At 36.3% G+C, this 19,399-nt stretch overlaps 1 protein-coding gene across 14 annotated transcripts in view; it reads right to left on the reverse strand.

The window, feature by feature from the left end:
• Positions 1-19,399, reverse strand: part of RBPJ (recombination signal binding protein for immunoglobulin kappa J region) — a 201,358-nt gene that overhangs the window by 9,103 nt on the left and 172,856 nt on the right. For all 14 annotated transcript variants that reach the window (XM_074322037.2, XM_074322024.2, XM_019743886.3 and 11 more), the window contains 5 exons: positions 18,384-18,479; positions 10,315-10,480; positions 6,078-6,252; positions 2,389-2,526; positions 2,121-2,233 (listed from right to left, as the gene is read on the reverse strand). In XM_074322037.2, the coding sequence (XP_074178138.1) occupies positions 2,121-2,233; positions 2,389-2,526; positions 6,078-6,252; positions 10,315-10,480; positions 18,384-18,479 (688 nt within the window). The remainder of the gene's footprint in view (positions 1-2,120; positions 2,234-2,388; positions 2,527-6,077; positions 6,253-10,314; positions 10,481-18,383; positions 18,480-19,399) is intronic.

Consider the following 19,399-nt stretch of genomic DNA (forward strand, 5'->3'; position numbering starts at 1 on the left):
ACTAAGAGGATGGATTCTGAGAAACCAGGTAGTACGAACATTATAATTTAAGCTATCAAGGGTTGCTCCAACCAGCTTTCTCTCTTCTCTGCTAGCTCTGTAGATTGCGGGTACAGTATTTACCATATTTTCTGAGGTTAACTTGATACAGCTCTTAAGGACAGGAAACATAAACATGTCTTATTCGTAGTCCTAGCACTCTGCCTGGTAAATGCCCAGTAATTGTTGGCGGAGTTTATGTCACTGATGAGCTTGTCTAACAGACTTCAGATGTCCCCAAATCTTGGAGTATCTGACAGCTTTGAGGACATGGGATAAATGGCTAACTGGTGTTTTCTTGTTAGTGGCTAGACCTACACAGAACGTGCCTGTTTCCATTTGAGAGTAGCCTAAACAGGACTTCTCATTAGGACATTTATCCTATTGGAACTTGGTCTCGGGGGGACAGTGTTTTCCAAGCAAAGACCTCCAATAAAGCTGATATTCTAAAAAGCAGTAAAAGCAACTTTGAGATATTAAGGCAGTATTATCCTTCTTAAAAGCATATGAAAGCTACAGAATGCCTCCTCTGGAAAATATGCCTTCCCTGAAAGCTGCATGTAAATGGAAGTGCAGTAGGGCGGGAAGTAGTGCCGGCCACCTAAAGTCTGTCTATGACTTCGAGGAAACGGATTCCTCAGTCATAGACCTTCTAGAAAGACCTATTTACCAGTATGTTAATAATGGCACTGCAACTTTTCCTAAGGCAGTTTTCTTACTGCAACATTTTTATAGTCAAAGTCGTGTGGTTTTGAGTGTTGAAAATATTCAATTAAATATGACTTTCAAGCAAGGCAGACTTTTGGTATTTTATATGAAAATGTAAGTGAAAACACTATTTTAGCATCTGAGTCTGTCTCCTACAAGTGGTCCATATATAAGCCATTGCTGATCAGAGGCATGAGCCTCTGAATTGTGCTTCTGCAGTATAAGCATTTAATGCCAGAGCAAATAAACATTATCCTTTAGAGTGACATCTCGTGAATGAGGAGAACTTGAGTAAATGCTGATTTGGTTTTTTTTTTGGTTTGTGCCTTTCCTTTTTTACACTGTTTTTTTCCTACCTTTACCCTTTTTATTAGAATTTGTCTCAGTTTTAAGGTTTTATAAATTAATATTACTACACATATTTTAGCTTATTAAGTTGAAACTGGAAATAAGGTCACCTTGTACAACCATGACATGGAAAAAATAAAACAAAAACAATAAAAAGAAATGATGAATTTTCTTGGACAATCTAGCCCCTTCCTGCTGTAATAGTCCCAGAAAATATAAGCCAATGAAATATTTCACCAAAGAGATAAATATAAAGCATATTCTGGAATAGTCATACTAAATGTTCTCCCATTCACCCAACCCCCCACAACCTGACCTTGAATCAAACTTACTCATTAAGTTCCCTCCATCTTTAATACAACTAAATTGTATTCCATTTCAGAAAAGGAGGGGAATTATGGGGGAGGTAATATAAAGGGCTTTTGTTTTCATTTTGCTAAGAAAAGCAGTTTTTAGTTTCATGATCTTTCTAGTTAAAAAAAAAAAGCCCTAAACATTACGTCTCTCCCAGAGTAAGAAATAACCAATTTTATTTAATTTTTTATAAATCTAGCTTCTTGTGGGAGAGTAAAGTAGTAAAAATTATGCTTGTATTTCTAAAGAAGTAAGAATTTCTGTGCTTTTGAAAACTTGGTCCTATGCTGGGATGCAGAGGTACCATAAAAAATGAATACAGTGTATCTGCATTAAGAAATCATAACGTAATTTTATAGTGTCCTCTATTGAACATATTCAGATATACAACCACCAAAACTTATTAGAAATAGTACAAGAGGAAGTCATTAAGAATGCATTCATAGAAATTGGGTAACTGCCTTAAAGCATTTTTTAAATAAGGTAGGGTACAACTGTCAATTATAAATACCAGTGATTACTGGTATTTTAAATTAAAAATCTCTTTTTAAAAATTAAAATAAAATATATCTCTTTTTAAATTGAGGTGTATTTTTACATTTCAATGTTGTGTCTTTTCTGTGTCCTTAATTTTTAGAACACATATTACTACAGCAAAAGTGCAGCCATACCAATCTCGGGAGTGCCATGCCGGTAACCGAACACACAAGTTTCACCGTCTGTCCGTAATGGATGTAGCCATCGCGAACCGTGAATTCTTCTCCTTCTGATTCATCATCATCCACTGCAGTGCAATAGAAAAAGAGATCCAATTATTATCTTTTAGAATGCATTAATCTGCTCAGGAATACAACAAAACAGTGAACTGGTAAGTCTTATTACCGACAAGAATTTAACAATTTCACACCAAAAATGTCAAATGCACATTTTTATACTCACAGAGATGAATGTAAAATGCTCCCCACTGCTGAGAACTGGCATGGAAATTACCTCCTTCTACATGCAAGTATCTGGTACTGACTGTCTGGGATCGAAGTCGATTAAACAGAGCCACCTTTGTTCCGGAGGCAATGCACACTGCAAAGAAAAAAACAACTTCTGTTTACGTGATTGGAAGGGACGGGGAGAAAGAAGGAATGTGTACTTGGCAAGTTATACTTATTTTTTATTGTAATTTAATAATTCTTTTAACAAATGGTTTAATCCTCCAAAGAATACAGATGATACCTCCCCCAAAGTCAAGGAAATTCTCATTAATGTCAGGCTAAAGATATAAAATATGCCCATCAAAATCCTTTTTCAATGAGAGCTACATAGTATGTTTAATGCAGTGCTGTTCATTAAAGGGAAATTATTTTTTAAATATTAAATGTCCAACAGTGGAAACTGATTAAATAAAGCACATCATTCACCTATCTAAACTGTGTATCTAAATGCAGTGATGAGAAAATATCTATCTTCCTGGAATATCACTGAATGGAAAAGCAGACTATAAAGCACTCGGTATACCGTGGTTCCATTAGGTAAATAAATGTATGTATTTTTATGTAATCGCACGCATGTCTCAATGTGCTCACATCCAATCCTGTGGAACATTATTCACAGAGGCGTCGAGAGGGATGTTTATCAAAGTTGATGACAACTGCCTCTGGGTATTATTATCTTTTTAGATTTTGATTTCTCCTAAATACCTTACTGTATATATAGCATTGCATGAAATTTCTTGAAAATACAACCACATCTATGTAAGCAGGAAAACATTCGGAAAGTGAAATATGTTCTCTGCCATCAAGAAACTTAAGAGTTCATAGAAATACAAAGTGAAAGAGGTTAATTAAAATCCTGTAATTTGAATGAGATATAGCCTAAATACATGACATTATATGCCTCCTGATGCAAGAACACTTCACCATGAAGTGAGCTTTGTCCTCAAGCAACAAAAAAAACAGAACCAAAGAACAACAAACTTAAATCTGATCAAGCCTCTAACCTGACTACTGACAAAGACCCTCTCCTTGACCGAACTTTAGACAGGCTCCTGAGCCCTTTTCTCCACCAGGCCTCTTCCGTGGGCCTCGTCAGCTGCCTGGTTACTGCAAGAATCCTGCTAAGCCATCCTCCCACGCTTGTTATCTAATGAAGTTCTCACCACCACCACCCTCCTTTGCCTGCCTTTAGAAAGAATTTTGTTAGACTAGTTTGTCAAAAGCCCCCTACCCTAAATGTCCACTCTCAGTAATTTTCCATCCACTGACCCCACCCCGCCCCTTACTCTGCTCTTTGCCTATAAATCCCATTTACCCTTTTTGTATTTGGAATTGAACTCAGTTGTACACTGAAGTCTCTTTTCTCTACTGCGATAGTACTGAATAATATCTGTCTTTACCACCTTTAACTAGTGTCAGGCTGTTTCTCTTTGACACCACCCATTTACTGAAAATACATGCACTACATACACCAAGGAAATGAAATGGGCAGAATCCAGTATGTGAAAATGTCTCATGGCCAAATGACTCAGTCTCCTGAATAAATAAATTACATAGAGGGAGGTCATGAGGGGGGGAGATGGAGAGGGAATTAGTAGATAAAAAACCATGTCAACACAATATATGTTGTAATATCTATTGGACCTTATTTAAATTTTGATTCAAACAAAGGGCTAAAAAATGATATTTTAGACAACTGAAAATTTTAACACTGATTAGGTATTTGATGAAATTATTTCTTTTTATAGTTATTTTATTACACGTTTGTTTTCACGTGATCACACTGTTGTGCTTACATTAAAAAGCAAGAGACCCTTTCTTTCAGAGATACATAGGAATATTTATCTGGTATGATGTCTTAGATCTGCATCAAATTAGGGCAGAGAAAAGTGGGGGTGGGGAAGGGGTACCGAATGAAGAATTAAGATTGGCCTGAAGTTAAGATTAGTTGAAGTTAGAAGATCACAGGAGGTTTCATTTCATTATGCAACTGTCTGCTTCAGTAGGTTTAAAACCTTCCGTAACAAAAAATAAATAACAATGACTGAGTAGACTAAAAACCATTCAAAATTATGAATGCATAAGTTCATAATAAAACAAAACAAAATAAGGGCAAACAAAACAAAAATTCTAAAGCTCACTGGTCCCCTTCAAAGAATATTATTGTTTATTCTGCAAATTAGGAAATAGGCATTTATCCTGCCTTTTCTCTACAGACTACTTTTGAGGCAAATAGCTAACAAATGCAGAAGTTATGAATAAAAGAATGAGAAAGTCACCATTTTGCAGCCCTTGAGGAAATATCTGATTTAAGCAGCCATCATCAGAGACTACTAAAACCACTAAATTAAAGGTTGCTGAGAAACTCCGTAATGGGTAGATCAGGTCAACAGCTCATTTTACTATAGTCAATCTTAAGATGACAAGAAGTGGGATAATCAGGAATTATGAGTTCTAATTTGATAGAAATGGACATATATAGGACCAGCTAATTCTAAAATAAATGTCCTTAGGTCTACCATCAGTTTATGTAAAATATGAGACAGAGGAACATGGAATCAGCCAGAATCAAAATATGGAAATTCCACAGGAAAAAATGACCCATTTTCTTCAACAAATAAATGACAAGGAAGAAATAAAAGGTTGGAAGGAGAGAGAAGAAACTATTACAGATTAAAATCTATGGACCTTATTTGGATCCGGTTTTGAACAAATCAACAGTTAAAAACAACACAACTGTAAAATGGTATTTCTGAGACAATGTGATAAATATGCACATGGACTGGTTTTTAGACGGCATCAAAGAACTACTGTCAACTGTGTTAGGTGGTAAAGATGTTTATAAAGAACGTTATCTGTAGAAGAGTCACTACTGAAGAAATGGCGGTTGAAAGGACACAATGTCTGAGATTTACATTAAAACATTCCAGCAGTAGGAGGAAGAAGAGGTGCTGGTGGGAATGGAGACAATGAAACAGAACTGGTGAAAATCTGGTAAGGCCAGGTAGACGGTCTTAAACTGCTTTGTCCCTTTTAAGTAAGTTTGAAAGTTTTCATAATAAAAAGTTAATATAAAAATGGGTGTAGGGGTTGATATGTTTAATCCAAACAGATAGCTTTTGTCTTTGGTAATCTAAAATCTGCTGATGAGATGGCAGTCTCCGCCAGAGCAACCACGTTAAAAGTTTTGTTTAGATTCTCAGGACAGCCTTCCACAGCCCATTTGATACAATAACGCTGTTTCTCAGAGGTGCTTTTGACTTTCTTGGTGGACCCATTCTTTGTGCAATGGGAACTGTCTGGGCCTAAGACACTCCATGGTAATATAACTCCCTCCAGTCGCCGTGACAGCAAAAGAAAAAAACTCCCATTTTTCCAAATGTCTTCAGGGAGCACTGAAGAACCAACTATTAGATGAGAACCACTTCCCTAGACCAGGTAGTGTCCATTTAAAAAAAAAAGACAATACAGCAATAATAATAAATGAACGTGATCTTTTCAGATAAAGTGAGGGCCACAAAAATATGAATGAAGAACAAACTACCTATGAAAAAACAATTTTTAATTTAAAAAATAGTTGAATTTATCTTATTAATTCCTGGCGGGAGGTGGGGACAGGAAAGAAAACGGAGGTATACGTACAGTCAGCATTTTTCAGTGACTGCTTCTTTTTGGAAGGCTTGGAGATGACTTTTATCCGCTTGCTGAGGAACACACCAATGTCGTCGCTGTTGCCGTAGAACATCTTCACAGACAGCATGAAGTGCTTCCTCTTGTCTGAGTCGGATATGTACAACGTTTTGGCAGTGCAATAGTTCTGTGAAAGAAGAGGACAGTTTTAATAGCACAAAACCTTGTTGGTTATGTACCTATGACTCAGTATGGCCACGGCTAGGTTTGATCAGACTTCAATGCAATAATTTAAACGAAGAGTTGATGAAACCGACTATAAAAATTACAGAAATTAATCTCTGAAGACGAAGTTCAGAGTCTCCCTTAGCAAGTCTATAAAATACTAACATTGTGATCCATCTCACCCTCCCTAAAAGACTTTTTAAAAATCATCTTTTCTTACTTTATATAGCTCTGCATCCCTATCACAGAATTATCAGTATTACAGTGGTGATATAAAACAACTGAATTTTACAGTTAAAAAGAAAATCTGTGACTGTCTTTCTGTAAAGAAAACATAAATAAAGCTTTCAGGATTCAATCAAATGACGTAAAAACCTTTAGCAGTGGTCCTTCCCAAAATAATGCATACAATGTGAACACTAGAGTAACCACCTCTAAGTCTAAGGAAAACTAACTGGATGATTATAAAACATCTTATGCCAGCAAGGGCTTATGGGAGAATATTTTAAAGGACTCTTTAGGAAAGAGAAACACAGAATTTTGTCAGTTTGCTAGAAAATAAACTCTGGTAATTAAAAATATAGTATCAAAGAGTTCCAGCACTCTCAAAAAGCAAAGATACTTCAAAAGGCTACTATTCCCAACATATATGATAATTCTAAAATCTTTCCTATTCCCCTGATCTCTGAATTAGGGAAGGGACTAAATTATTGATCTCCTTTTTGAGACTGAATAAATGATGCTCAAGCACATCTTAAGTATTTAGATTATCTGAATTATATACTTTATTAAAAAAATAGGCTAAACAAGTCCCTGTGACTACCTCTGCTGTGTGTTTTCTTTTAAAAAGCAGGGCAAATGTCACTCTTTTAAGAAATAAGCTAATGTGCTCTAGGTTTTTAATCTTCCAATTTTATTCACAGGCAATTTTAGTAGAATAAAAATAATGCCATAGTTTATTTCATTTCATAGTTTATTTCAAAGTTATATAAGAAAATTTAAGTGCTGTCTTGAATATTTACACTCAATTAACTTTTTACAAATCCGAAAGTGTGGTAAAAGCTTTGAGACTTTGTTCTGCAGAAGACAAAATGAGATAAAGCTAATCTCAGTAACAAGAAAAATGGAAACAACAGTACTTTGCATTCACATGGATCCTTTCACCCAAGGACCTCCAGGTACTCAGAGATGCTCTGGCAGGAGCGTGGGTAAATACTTGGAAAATTAAATATGTATCTAAACAAAGGCAATTACATTCATATGGGAAATTTTAAAAATGTTAAGATCACTAATATGACTGTTAACATCACAGGATGTGGTCAATACCAGAAAAGAGAAAATAATGAAATCTAGCAAAAATAAGATAGCTTGGGAAACAGGAAAGTAATAAAGAGCAGAGATGGGTATACCTATACACAAAGGGCTTTATTTTGTTTGGAAAAAGCAAACACACATATCTCCTTGGAAAGGAAGGAAATATACCCCCTAATTACAAAAGTGAGCAGTTTGAATCTATTAAAAAAAACAAAAAAACCTATACCTGAGATAATTTTATTATAACTATTATTACAAAAATAACTATATAAGGCCATTGACACAAACTAGTCAAATTCCATTATGGGGGGCAGGGGGGAGAAGTCACTGACTCAAAAAAAGGTACTATGACTTTAAGAAAGTAAATAAAAACTAAAGTTACATTTGCTTCATCATACCAAAAGGCTAAGTCAGCTAACAAAATCCTAAAAAATGGCATATAAAAAGAAATCTTTCTATAAATAATGAAGAGTTTAACTTAAAAACAACTAAAACATTTACCCTGAAATGAAAATTACCACATCTAATGCTGCAAAACAAAAGTATTCTGGAAATATTTACATTGTATAATTTGAATTACAGAAAACAAAGCTAGCAAGAGAGGTGTAGGGAATATAATTTTAAAAATAAGAAAAACACAAGTGTTCTAATTAGGTAAATAATGCATATGTTGTATAGCTTACCTATCTCCAACTATGTAAAACTGAGGAAATGAATATTTAACAAACTAACACCATTACATGAAATCTCAGCTCCAAAATATGGTCAAATGCCATGACCTTTATAAAAACAAGGGCTACATATATTAGAGCTTTGTTGCAATGAATATTGAAATAAATACAAATACCCAATCAAGTAAAATAAATATTCCTTCCTTTTCAATAATGAGGAATTATACCATTCAATGAACAGATTGTTGAAAGAAAATATTAGTATCTTAAATGAATGGAGGTTGACTGAGACGGGCCAAATGCTCTTTCCGAAGCTCAGCGTCCCCGTTCCCGGGCCACTTTTGCCTACCTGGGCCCCATCCTCTGATGCCTTTATGCCTCAAGCACATGACTACGTTGTTCTTTCCGCCTGGAATGGCTTCTGCTGTCTCAACAAGTCTAACTTCATACAGACTTCTCTAACAGCATTTCGTTCACACTACATATTAACATATCATTTTAGCTTATAGCCATTGTACGACCCTATTAGTAGGTTTGTAAAATACTTATAATGCTCAAGCTCTCAGGTCTTCTTCTCCTCTTCTGCAAATTTCTAGGGCTTGGAGAAAAGATAGAAGTTGAAGCAAGATATACTAAGCTGTGATGCTAGGAAAGGCAAGCGGGGATGCATCTGTTTGGTACTACTTCCCTTAAAAACTGCTGAAAGCTGGAATTGGTTAAAGCGAGCAGTGACATTCAGTTAACACAGTTTTATGTACACTGATTGCTAGAATCCTGGCTTCTCACTACCCATGTGATCTAACTATTCATTCATTGTACCAAGCATCGATATGTAAACTTGGAGATGTATAACTCGGAGACTCTCTGTAGAACAGGGAAACAGATGACACATGGCTAAGGCCTAGTAGATCAACCCACCACTTAAATATATCCTTTATATCCTTTGGCTCAAGGGTCATAATACAGAAATACTTTTGACTGCTCTATTTTCTTAAAGGTGAAACAACCTTTATTGTAATAAGTTTTATCGCAAACCTAATTTGAAATACATAGTTGACTAGTCTTACTGATAACTATTATAAAGACACAAATGACATAAAAATACTCAAATCTGAAGAAGGTTGCTATTAAGGCTTCCTAGCACTCATTATCTGTAAAATGACTAACACTGAATTTGAGAGCACAAATCCCGTAGCTCACCACCTTCAAAGTTACCCTCCAACCCCTACCCCTAGAGCCAACTACAACACAGCAAACACGAAGAAATTCAATAGAGTTACTGAATGATGAAATAGCTTTTTATGGACTATTTTAAAAGACATTCATGTGGTCAATGAGATCAGAACTAACCATTTTTCCAATTTTAATATCAAGGGAAAACAAAATAGTTAAATGCTAAGTCGATAAAGAACTATTTTGAAACACTGCTTTCAAATGTATAAAATAAAATTAGTAAAACAAATTCATAAATTTCATTCCCTAGCAAATTAATTAAAGAAAATCCCTAAAGGTTTGAGTAAAGCCAGCTGTGGCTGTTCTTATCTATAACATCATTGTACTCCACACAGAGGACAGGTAACATTTACGATCTTTACAACCCAAGTAAATGCTTCTAAGAATTTATCTATATCACTTTGCATCTAGTATAAGACTAAGACTAAGAGAATATAGCAAAAATATTGCTGAACTATGTATTTTCATTGTTCTTTGAGCATTATGCCCCCGTCAGACAAATGAGCGTTTGCCCCCTAAATTTATTCCTTCCCGTGGAATCTGACTCCCAGCCTGCTAAAACTGCAGCCCGCTGAGGAGGAAGCTGACCGTGTTACCACCATTAGATGCTGACAGCTCGAGCTCCATGCATCATGACTAGACCACAGATATCTGAGAAGTTTATTTCTGGTTCTGATTTATATGTTCAAAAAATTGCTACCAATAGTCATCGGGGGGAAAAAAAATCACCACCACAAAAACAAATAAAGAAACTACATTTTGGTATTATGGTGCCCTGTATGGGAACCAACCTAGCCTTACTTTACCTTTCCTTCCAAGTTCAACTGCTGCATTTCTTGGTCACTATTTCCTATTCCAATAAATGCACATGGTTGAGACTCTTGTTCAGAACAACCATCGCGCTCCATTTGTTCTTTTTTTTTCTTCCATCCACTGCCCATAAGATACACACAAGGAGGAGGGCAAAAAAACCTGAAACATAACAAAAATAATGCAATTAGATTCAAGAAATCATTTCCTTGTCTTGAACAGAAGAATATAAAATCATATTGAGGGGCGGCTGGATGGCTCAGTTGGTTAGAGCGTAAGCTCTGAACAACAGGGTTGCTGGTTCGATTCCCAGATGGGTCAGTGAACTGTGCCCTCCACAACTAGATTGAAGACAATGAGCTGCCACTGAGCTTCCGGAGAGGCAGTCTGTTAGCTCAGTTGGTTAAGAGCGTGAGCTTCTTTCAAGAATAAGGTTACCGGTTCAATTCCCGCATGGGATGGTGGGCTGTGCCCCCTGAAACTAAAGATTGAAAATGGCAACTGGACTTGGAGCTGATGGGCCCTGGAGAAACATACTGTTCCCCAATAAAATTTATTAAAAAAAAAAAAAAAGCAGATTGTTGACTGAGGTTGTATTTCAAAGAACCAAAATAAAGCTTACCTACAATAACTAAGTTAAAAAAAAAAATCACATTGAACTGCACTAAGCTCCTAAGGAAACCATTTTGGTGAAGCCCTCTACATTGCAAACAATCACAGCAATGGCACAGAAACCGAGACTTCCACAAAGCCACATCTGTTCAGGTAAGGTTCATCTGTACTGCAGTGATGCATTCAGCTAGATTAAATAATTTTTAGAGCAGGGAATTGCTCTTTACATTTTCAAACAGCTCAGAGTTCTTAACTATTAGAGTTCAGCAAACCCAATGTACTCTAACATGTTACAAAACATGATATACCACCACAGAATATACAATTACTGAATGAAGCCTACTCAAAATGATATATTATTAATGAATGACACTATTATTACAAATATTATACTTTATTAGGTAATTCACTCGGAAAATAGAATTAGAGCAATGCCCAAAGTAGAAACTTTCAAAATAGTAATAAAGCTAAACAGAATTAAAAGCAAACTGGAACACTGAATTACTGTGCTTTATATAAAACCTTATACCCTGAACACCTGATCATGTGATGACTGAAAGAATAATACACTATATCCTTTTAACTCCTAGACTACCCAGAGGTTTGTTTTGCTAATTACCAAAAACCTGCCCTCACAAACTCTTCCCACCTGGACTACTTACATACCTATTTCACAGCCGAACTCAAGCCTCATATTTCACATAGCTTAGATCATCAACCCAGTCCTTACGTAGGGTATAATTTTCTTTTGCTCAATTATACACACTGATCTGTACATACTTTACAACAACATTTACACCATGACACTCAAATACTTACTCCAATAATAGCCAGGTAAACTCAAACAGTAGCCAGGTAGAATATGAATGGTGAACCACACGTACAATAAATAACAGGAATATCCTTCTAATGACCCGAAGAAGTAGGTTCCCTCCCTTTTTTCTTAAAACACAAAGCCCTATGGTAATTCCCACTTTTCATATAGTTATGAGTAATGAGTATAGGAAATATTTTCTTAATCCTTTTAAGCCCACTGTCAGAAAAACAAGAGCTTAAATGCAGTAATAATTAGCCACTGGTGTGTAACTCCGATGATAAGCAAACCATGAGGAGCGGCAGGCCCGTGAGTACACACACCCACTCACAAATACTGCTGAGCTGCAGGCATGTGGCTCCAGCATTGGTCACACCCTTCGATTGTTCAATAGATGCTTGAAATGAAATTTTATATGAAATTCCTAGTTTTAAAATTTGGCCACTTTTTTGTGCTTTTTAACACTTTGCAAGCCAACAAAGTGCAGACTGAAAAAAAAAAAGTACACATGCGTGTGTGTGTGTGTGTGTGTGTGTGTGTGTGTGTGTGCACGACAGCCCAGGCTGGGCGCTCCGGCCTTCCTACAGGGAGTAATAGCTACTTGTTTGCTTCCTGCTGGGTGCCTACCATATACAATACTGACTGAATTGAATCAAAATACATGATGGCACCTTCTTTTTGTTCAACTTTTAAAGACTATTTTAGAAGCAATTTACATGTAATTTACAAGTTAGCCAGGTTTATTTAATGGTCATTAACTCACCAAATTATTTACTACATTCCTAGTCTATATCACGCACTGGAAATACAGTAATTTAAAAAAAGAAAAAATTCCTGTTCTGATGCGTCACATTCTAATAGGAGACACAATTTTAAAAAAAAGATAAATGAGTATCACAATGTATATACTCTGCTAGCTGGTGGTAAATACAGAAGGAAAAAAATAAAGCAGGGGAGGGGTATTTAAAATGTCGAAGACCCGGCGGCCAGGGAGAGCTTGAGTCACAACCTAAAGCCGTGGTATCTGGGGCTGAGAGCGCTGCAGCAGAGGGAGAGCAAGTGCAATGGCCCTAAAGTAGGGAGGACCACACCAAGCAGAGGGGACACAACAGACCAGGGTGGTGGGAGAAGAGAAGAGGAGGAGGAAGAGGAGAGAACGACCCTGACGCCAGGGATAATGGGAAAGTAGACCAAGCAGGCCCTGAGGGGTCAAGCTGAGTGAGGAGTGCAGCCTCCGGAGTCTTCTTATGTTTATCTAACCCATTAGAGCAGCTTTCGTGCCCACACACTCTCAGTGTGGCCACGGACACAGAGGTCACAGCTGAGGCAGTGGGCTCAGCTCCAAGTCACTCCAAGTTTGGAGGGATGCCTGGATTGGCTGGGCTCGTTCTGAGGTTGGCTCAATTCAAGTCTACACCAGGGAGCTTTCTGGCCTCCAGTGCTGGGAGCTACCCAATGCTTATCATGGCACAGACTCAAACACCTAGCTGGCAGGCTCTCAGGATGCTGGGAAGACATCAATTTTGGAAACTTGTCTCCTATTAGAATTTTATTGAACACGGATATTAAGACTCCTTAGTAAACTGGTATACCAGCTATAAAATTCACAGAGCTATGCTTTAGTTCAGCGTACCAAACGTAGTAGTCAAACCTCAACAAGTTATCATAAAAGGTACTTTTATTTCACATATGAAAAATATAAAGAAGGTGAAAACTGTAAAAGTCTGGGTAGTGCTGGTTCTCTCAAGAGTATCAGGATAAAATGCCATGAACGGTCTAAAATTGGTCACTCAGAACACTGACCAAGGTTCTATATTGAAAATGTTCTTCCAATCATGTAATAAATAATAAAAAGACTCTTTAATTTCCTCTGAGCTAGCCTTTTTTAATCAACTCTACAACTATTCAAAACAGTTGTGATGCAAGAAAGCAGCAAATCCAATATAATCTAAACATGGATTATTTCTATAATATGATGAAGTCATTTTAAAATCCCAATATTGCTACCCCCAAAAAACAGCTAATGAATCAACTGTCCAAATTAAAAAATTGTTGTTTCACACCTCATTATAAAGATGTATTTTAATTTTTTCTTCTGTTAATTAGGTGGCCTTTTTTCTCATCCCCATTCTCTTTAATTTCCTTTCTTTTGTCTGTATTCTTCCCTTTTTTGTACATATGCTTCTATTATATTATGACTGAAGTATGTAGAAATTAAAATTTGATTCATTAGCTGTTTTTGGACAGTTGGTCAATATGTAGCCAACGCACTGTGAGCGAAAAGTTTGACCATCAAGAGGCCAGGTTACAGTGTTCAACAGCTGTTATAAAAGGATATCCTATGAAACATTGCGCCTGTGTTTTCTAATCTTTCCCAGTAGCTGTATTTAAGCAACTATGCCAAACAATGCTTTTTTCGGCCACTTGGTGGCAATATGCACACATGTATGATTTTATTCCTTTTCTAGTTCAAACAATCTGTCTTTATTTTCAAAGAATGATTTAACACCTTTTTCCTCAAATCCTGAGATGAGGTCTGGAAAATACCTTACAGATTCAAAAAGGCCTTTAACACATTATATAAAATTAGCTAGGTTAGATGAAACCCAAAAACATCATTTACATTATCTGACTACCTCTGCAGACTCATTACCCTTTGATGATGATTTCATTCAAAAGCAAAAAAAACACAACAGTTTGCACACCAGTTACCATAACACACATTCTCACAGTTCTAACTGTTTAAATGGCCTTACTGTTGTCGCAACAGCATCATATCACTTTCACTTCTGCTTAATTACTTCCCTTGACAAAGTTGAAGGAATGTTAGTATGTCAAATGGCATTTCCATTTCTTTAACGGAAATTTTCCTCTGGACAAAATAATCTTTTTGAAAGTTTGTTTTTCAACCTGGAAAGACCTCCTTTAATCAAAAAGTAAAACTAACCACTAACATAAACGGGATACCGGATGTGCTAAGCAAATAAATATTTGTTATTAGGCACAAAAGTTAGTATCAAGACAATTTATAATTTTAGGATAAAATTTCCTGACCACATATTTCTAGCACCATTCACTGGAGTTATTTTATATGCTTAGGAGACTGTAGTCGTGTCCCCAAGTTACCTCACACCTTATGCCTTAGCAGCTTTTCAGAAAGGCCTGATCGACAAGAGGGCCCACCTGCCTCTTTCCACTGCGCACCCCACCCCTGAGGAAGGGACCAGACCTCCCGCAGAAACACGTCTTGCCAGTCGTCCAGGAGGCTGGACTGCGTGAACATTCCCTTATTACTAATACTTTTTAAAAATCAAGTAATTTTAATAGATTTCCACCTTTTTGTAAAACTAATACATGGGCACTCTAAGAGACTTTGAATAATATAAATATGTAAAAATATAGAAAGTAGTTACACTAGTCTTTTCATCATTTTTTCTTCAGTCTTTGGAGGCTAGAAGCTTAGATACTTCCAACTTTCTTTTGACTGGTGTTTTAGACTGGCCTGGCCAAAAAACAGATACTGAAAATAAAGGCAATTACAATAAAAGATAACCCTTAAATTACCTATTTTAACTTGAAAAGCCACTATAGCTTTGTACTCGTGTATTTTTAACAGTGACTAATAAACAGGAATCTTATCTGGACTTAGATGTAATTTTTTGAGTACCTCTTCTGTTATCTCCACTGGGCTTGTTCTCCACCATAGTATTAAATGGCATGGTGACTTTTAAAATTAACAGTAAAGATCCTTTTGCATAGTACCTGACATCTAATAGGTCATCAGAAATAAAGAATAAATGAGTTAATGAATGAATCCAATTGTACTAAAATGCACCCTCAAAAATCCAGAGAAAGAGAAGCTGCACTGCTCAAGTTGGTAGCGATACAATACACACATGCCTAATATTTCCATTAGATCCAGCCCAGTCTCATTCAGCTAATGCTAAAAGGGATAATCCTAGGCAAAGTTAATGAGACAGGATAGTTAGTATGTTGCTAGGTAGGTAGACAGGGGGGTCCCTGGTGGAAGAAACAAAAAAGCAGCCATATCCTGAAACTCCAGGTCCTGGAATGTCTCCTTCACTCCAGGACAGAGACATGAGAATACAGCTGGAGGTTAATAGATAATCGCAAATCCCTTCTGGCCCACAAAGGAGCAGATCTGATAGACAGGAATGGGTCATTTCGTTAATCCCTTCAGAATGGGCAAACAGGACAAACCTGATAGATGAATTCCATTAGAAGGCTCCAGCTCCCTTCCCCAAGCAGGCAGGGGAAGGTATAAAAGTAAGAGCTTTTGCCTCAGTCACTGGACACCCCCACTCAGGACCGCCTCCCGCTCGGGAGCTGCAACCTCTTCTCTGGCCTCTAATAAACTATCTTCCTTTACAACTCTTTGCCTGTCCCTGGTCCGTGTGTCCACTCTTCGGCTTCACAAGACTCGATCCCAGCCCACACCCAGAAACTGCCGGCAGATCCAGCATCATTTACATCATTTGGGGACTCACAGAAAAATCATTCCTCCACCATTATGTTCATAAAGTTTGTGTTCTGTAGGCATCTTAACGTTGTCCTCATCCTCAAGCCCTGTTGTACATAACCAACACTCAAACACAAATGGAAGGCTATGAAAATTAGGGCAATAAAAAGAATAAGAAATCTGGAATCAGAGCCAGTAGTTCTAATTCTGGCTACATCCATTCCTCACTGAGGTGAATCTGGGCATAGGGAAAGTCTCTGATCCTTAGTTTCCTCACTCACAGAATTGGAAGGATAACGTGGCTTTTTACAAGATTATTCTGAGGATGAAAATTTAAAAACATTTATAAAGGCATTTCCAGAACAATGCCTGGCTCATAAGTAGGAAACTGCGTTCCTCAGATTCACTGTGAGATGCAAGGCTGGCCCAATGTGAGTCATCTCACGTAATGCAGGTGTTGCCTTGCTCTGTTTTGCTTAGGAAAAAACAGCTGCAGCAGCAGATGATTTTCTATGTACACATACTCAATTTCATTATTAAAACATGCTCTCTATCTGAATTTCCAGTATCAGCTTCATGAAAAAAGGGGCCACTACCTTGATTTGGTTTCTATGTCCCAAACTGTAGATACCAACTTCTTCCAATATTTAACTCTAAATCAGACCATTAAATTCTATCAGTAAAATAAGATAATCAGGAACTTAGTAAACTTGGATAATGATAAAAAGAACGCTTGGTAGTATGAGTCCTGAATACTGCTTTCCCTTGTTTACCCTCTTTGAGGACAAAATAAACTATCAACTAAATAGTTTCACCTTCTTTTCAGCTCAGAATTAGAGAACTCTAAGAAAGAGACTTCTCAATTTCCTTCTAGCATGTAAATTAATTATATAGTGACATTTCCCTTCTTTTAATACATATGCTAAGGTTTCATTTATCTCACAAACTCTAAGATTCCACTCATTCTTTCCAGCCCAACAGCCAAACCTAAGTTTTTATTCTTTTTCCCACTTGAGTTTGGTGCCTTTCTAGCCAAGGCAAAAAAAAATCTTTCATCTTCACCCACTAACAAGGCTTTGTTCGTGAAATGCTTAACATAAAAATGCTGTCTGAAAGACAAAGACTTGAGAAACTATTAACAACAAAAATCTAGAACCAAATAAAAAGACAAACAACAGAAGTCCATCATCATAGACCAAAAATGCTGAAATGTGTAAGATACCGTAATAAATACTAAAGATCACTTTGTTATAATTTAATTTTGGCTAATCTGATTTATGTCACTGCGTAGTTACACACATTCATGTGGTAGGACAGGACTAACTCAGTTTTGCTGTTTTTTGCCTAGTGTGAACAGGCACAGCACCAAGGAGGAGAGGGGCTGGGAGCCCTTTTCTTTACAATCAATCATTCCATAGTCCAATTCAGGTTTGCTCAGCCTCTTTTTAACACGTTGCGTGCGGATCACGAGAATCTTCATTTTTTTCTGAGCCATGCGTTAAGGACGGATAACGAGAATTCTCGTTTTTACTGTTGACTCTTTTTACTTTGCACATTTTATTGAATTATTTGTGTTTTGTTAATAACAAAGGATGCTGCTTTCAGCAGTATCACACCAGGAGGGATTACTAACATCATAGGTGAGTAAATCCTAAAAAATTCCATAGAAAAATAATAAATGACATAGAAGCATTTACGCTTTAAAGAGAAGAGTGCATTTTAAAGTAGTTTCTTTTAAAAACCTGCCGGAACAGAGGGGTATGAGGGATTTAAACCCCACCGTACGCAACGTGTTAAAATGATACTTTTGGGGTCACATTTGTTTACAAAACTACATTTTCCAGCAAAAGGAAAGCTACTTTTTGAACAAGCAAATACATCACAGAAAAACTTACAGAATATCATGCAGCCCAAAAGAAAAATTACGGATTATTACATTTTTATGTCATGACATTACGGATTCATTCAGCCTCGTGATCGTTACTAAACCTGCAACAATTCACATTGTTTCCCCCCTTCAATAGATACAAATCCCCCATTTTTAATTTTGTCCTTGCAAATAACCCAATAGAAGCCATCCTCTTACTTCCACATTAATACATCATTTGCAAATTCATGTGATATCTACAATGAACTATCCACAAGAAGAACAATCTTACCTTTTTTCATTTCCATATGACTTCTGTGCAACTTTTGCATGAAGAATAAGTACTGTTTGATCCCCTCGCTCTTTTAAATAATTCCGCATAGCTTCCCTAAAAGAAAACACAAACATTACTATTACAGGGGTGAGATTTAGGATATTAGTATGCTCTGTAATGAGAAAAATGCTTATGAGTATTTTTTATACAAACAAATCTAAAAATGAAAACAGTAAGGCAAGACAAACTCATGAACTAAACTGAAAGAATGCTACATACGGGAGTAATAAATGCTGCTCATCTTCAACTCTATACTTTGTTCTTTAAAAGAAGAAACTGTCCTTCATTCTTGGAATTTATGATATAACTGAATTAAACCACAATTACAACTTCTAGAATCACTATGTGCATTACTAATCTGACTTTTAACTGTTTATAAAATTAATGACATGCAATACTATATATTTAATAATCTAAATCCCCACCAGCCACTCTTCCCCAGCTGCTAAGAGTTTTTTTCATTGAATACAAAGCCACAACAAATCATTAGATCATACAAACTTATTATTATCTGTTCTTAAAATAACAACCCTACATAAGGACTAAGAAAGGGCTATCATTTATATACAAACACACAATTACCCTGAGGGGTGTTACTAAATATATAACCAAATTTAATAAAAGCTAATTCAAATTAGTGAAAAACTGAATTAAATTTGGGAAAAGAATACAATGTTAATTCTTTCAAGTAAAAGTACTTCACCTATTTATTATCCATATGTCATTTCAAAAGTTCAAAGTGTTAAATATATTTGCCCAATTATTTTGGTAAACATACTACAGAGTATAAAAAACACAAGGTCTACACAGATCAAACTTTTACAATTTGCAATCAGCAGAGTCCCAATTTTGGAGATGTTTTACACATTACAAAATTAAAGCAAAAGTATTTCAAAGACAGTCATCAAGAAACACTTTTAACAAGTTAATTGCTGTTTTATTCATATTATAAATAAATGACAATTGTATACTTA

Source organism: Rhinolophus sinicus, chromosome 1 (assembly GCF_057876585.1).
Source record: "Rhinolophus sinicus isolate RSI-liver-muscle chromosome 1, RSI-T2T, whole genome shotgun sequence".
Classification (NCBI taxonomy): Eukaryota; Metazoa; Chordata; class Mammalia; order Chiroptera; family Rhinolophidae; genus Rhinolophus; species Rhinolophus sinicus.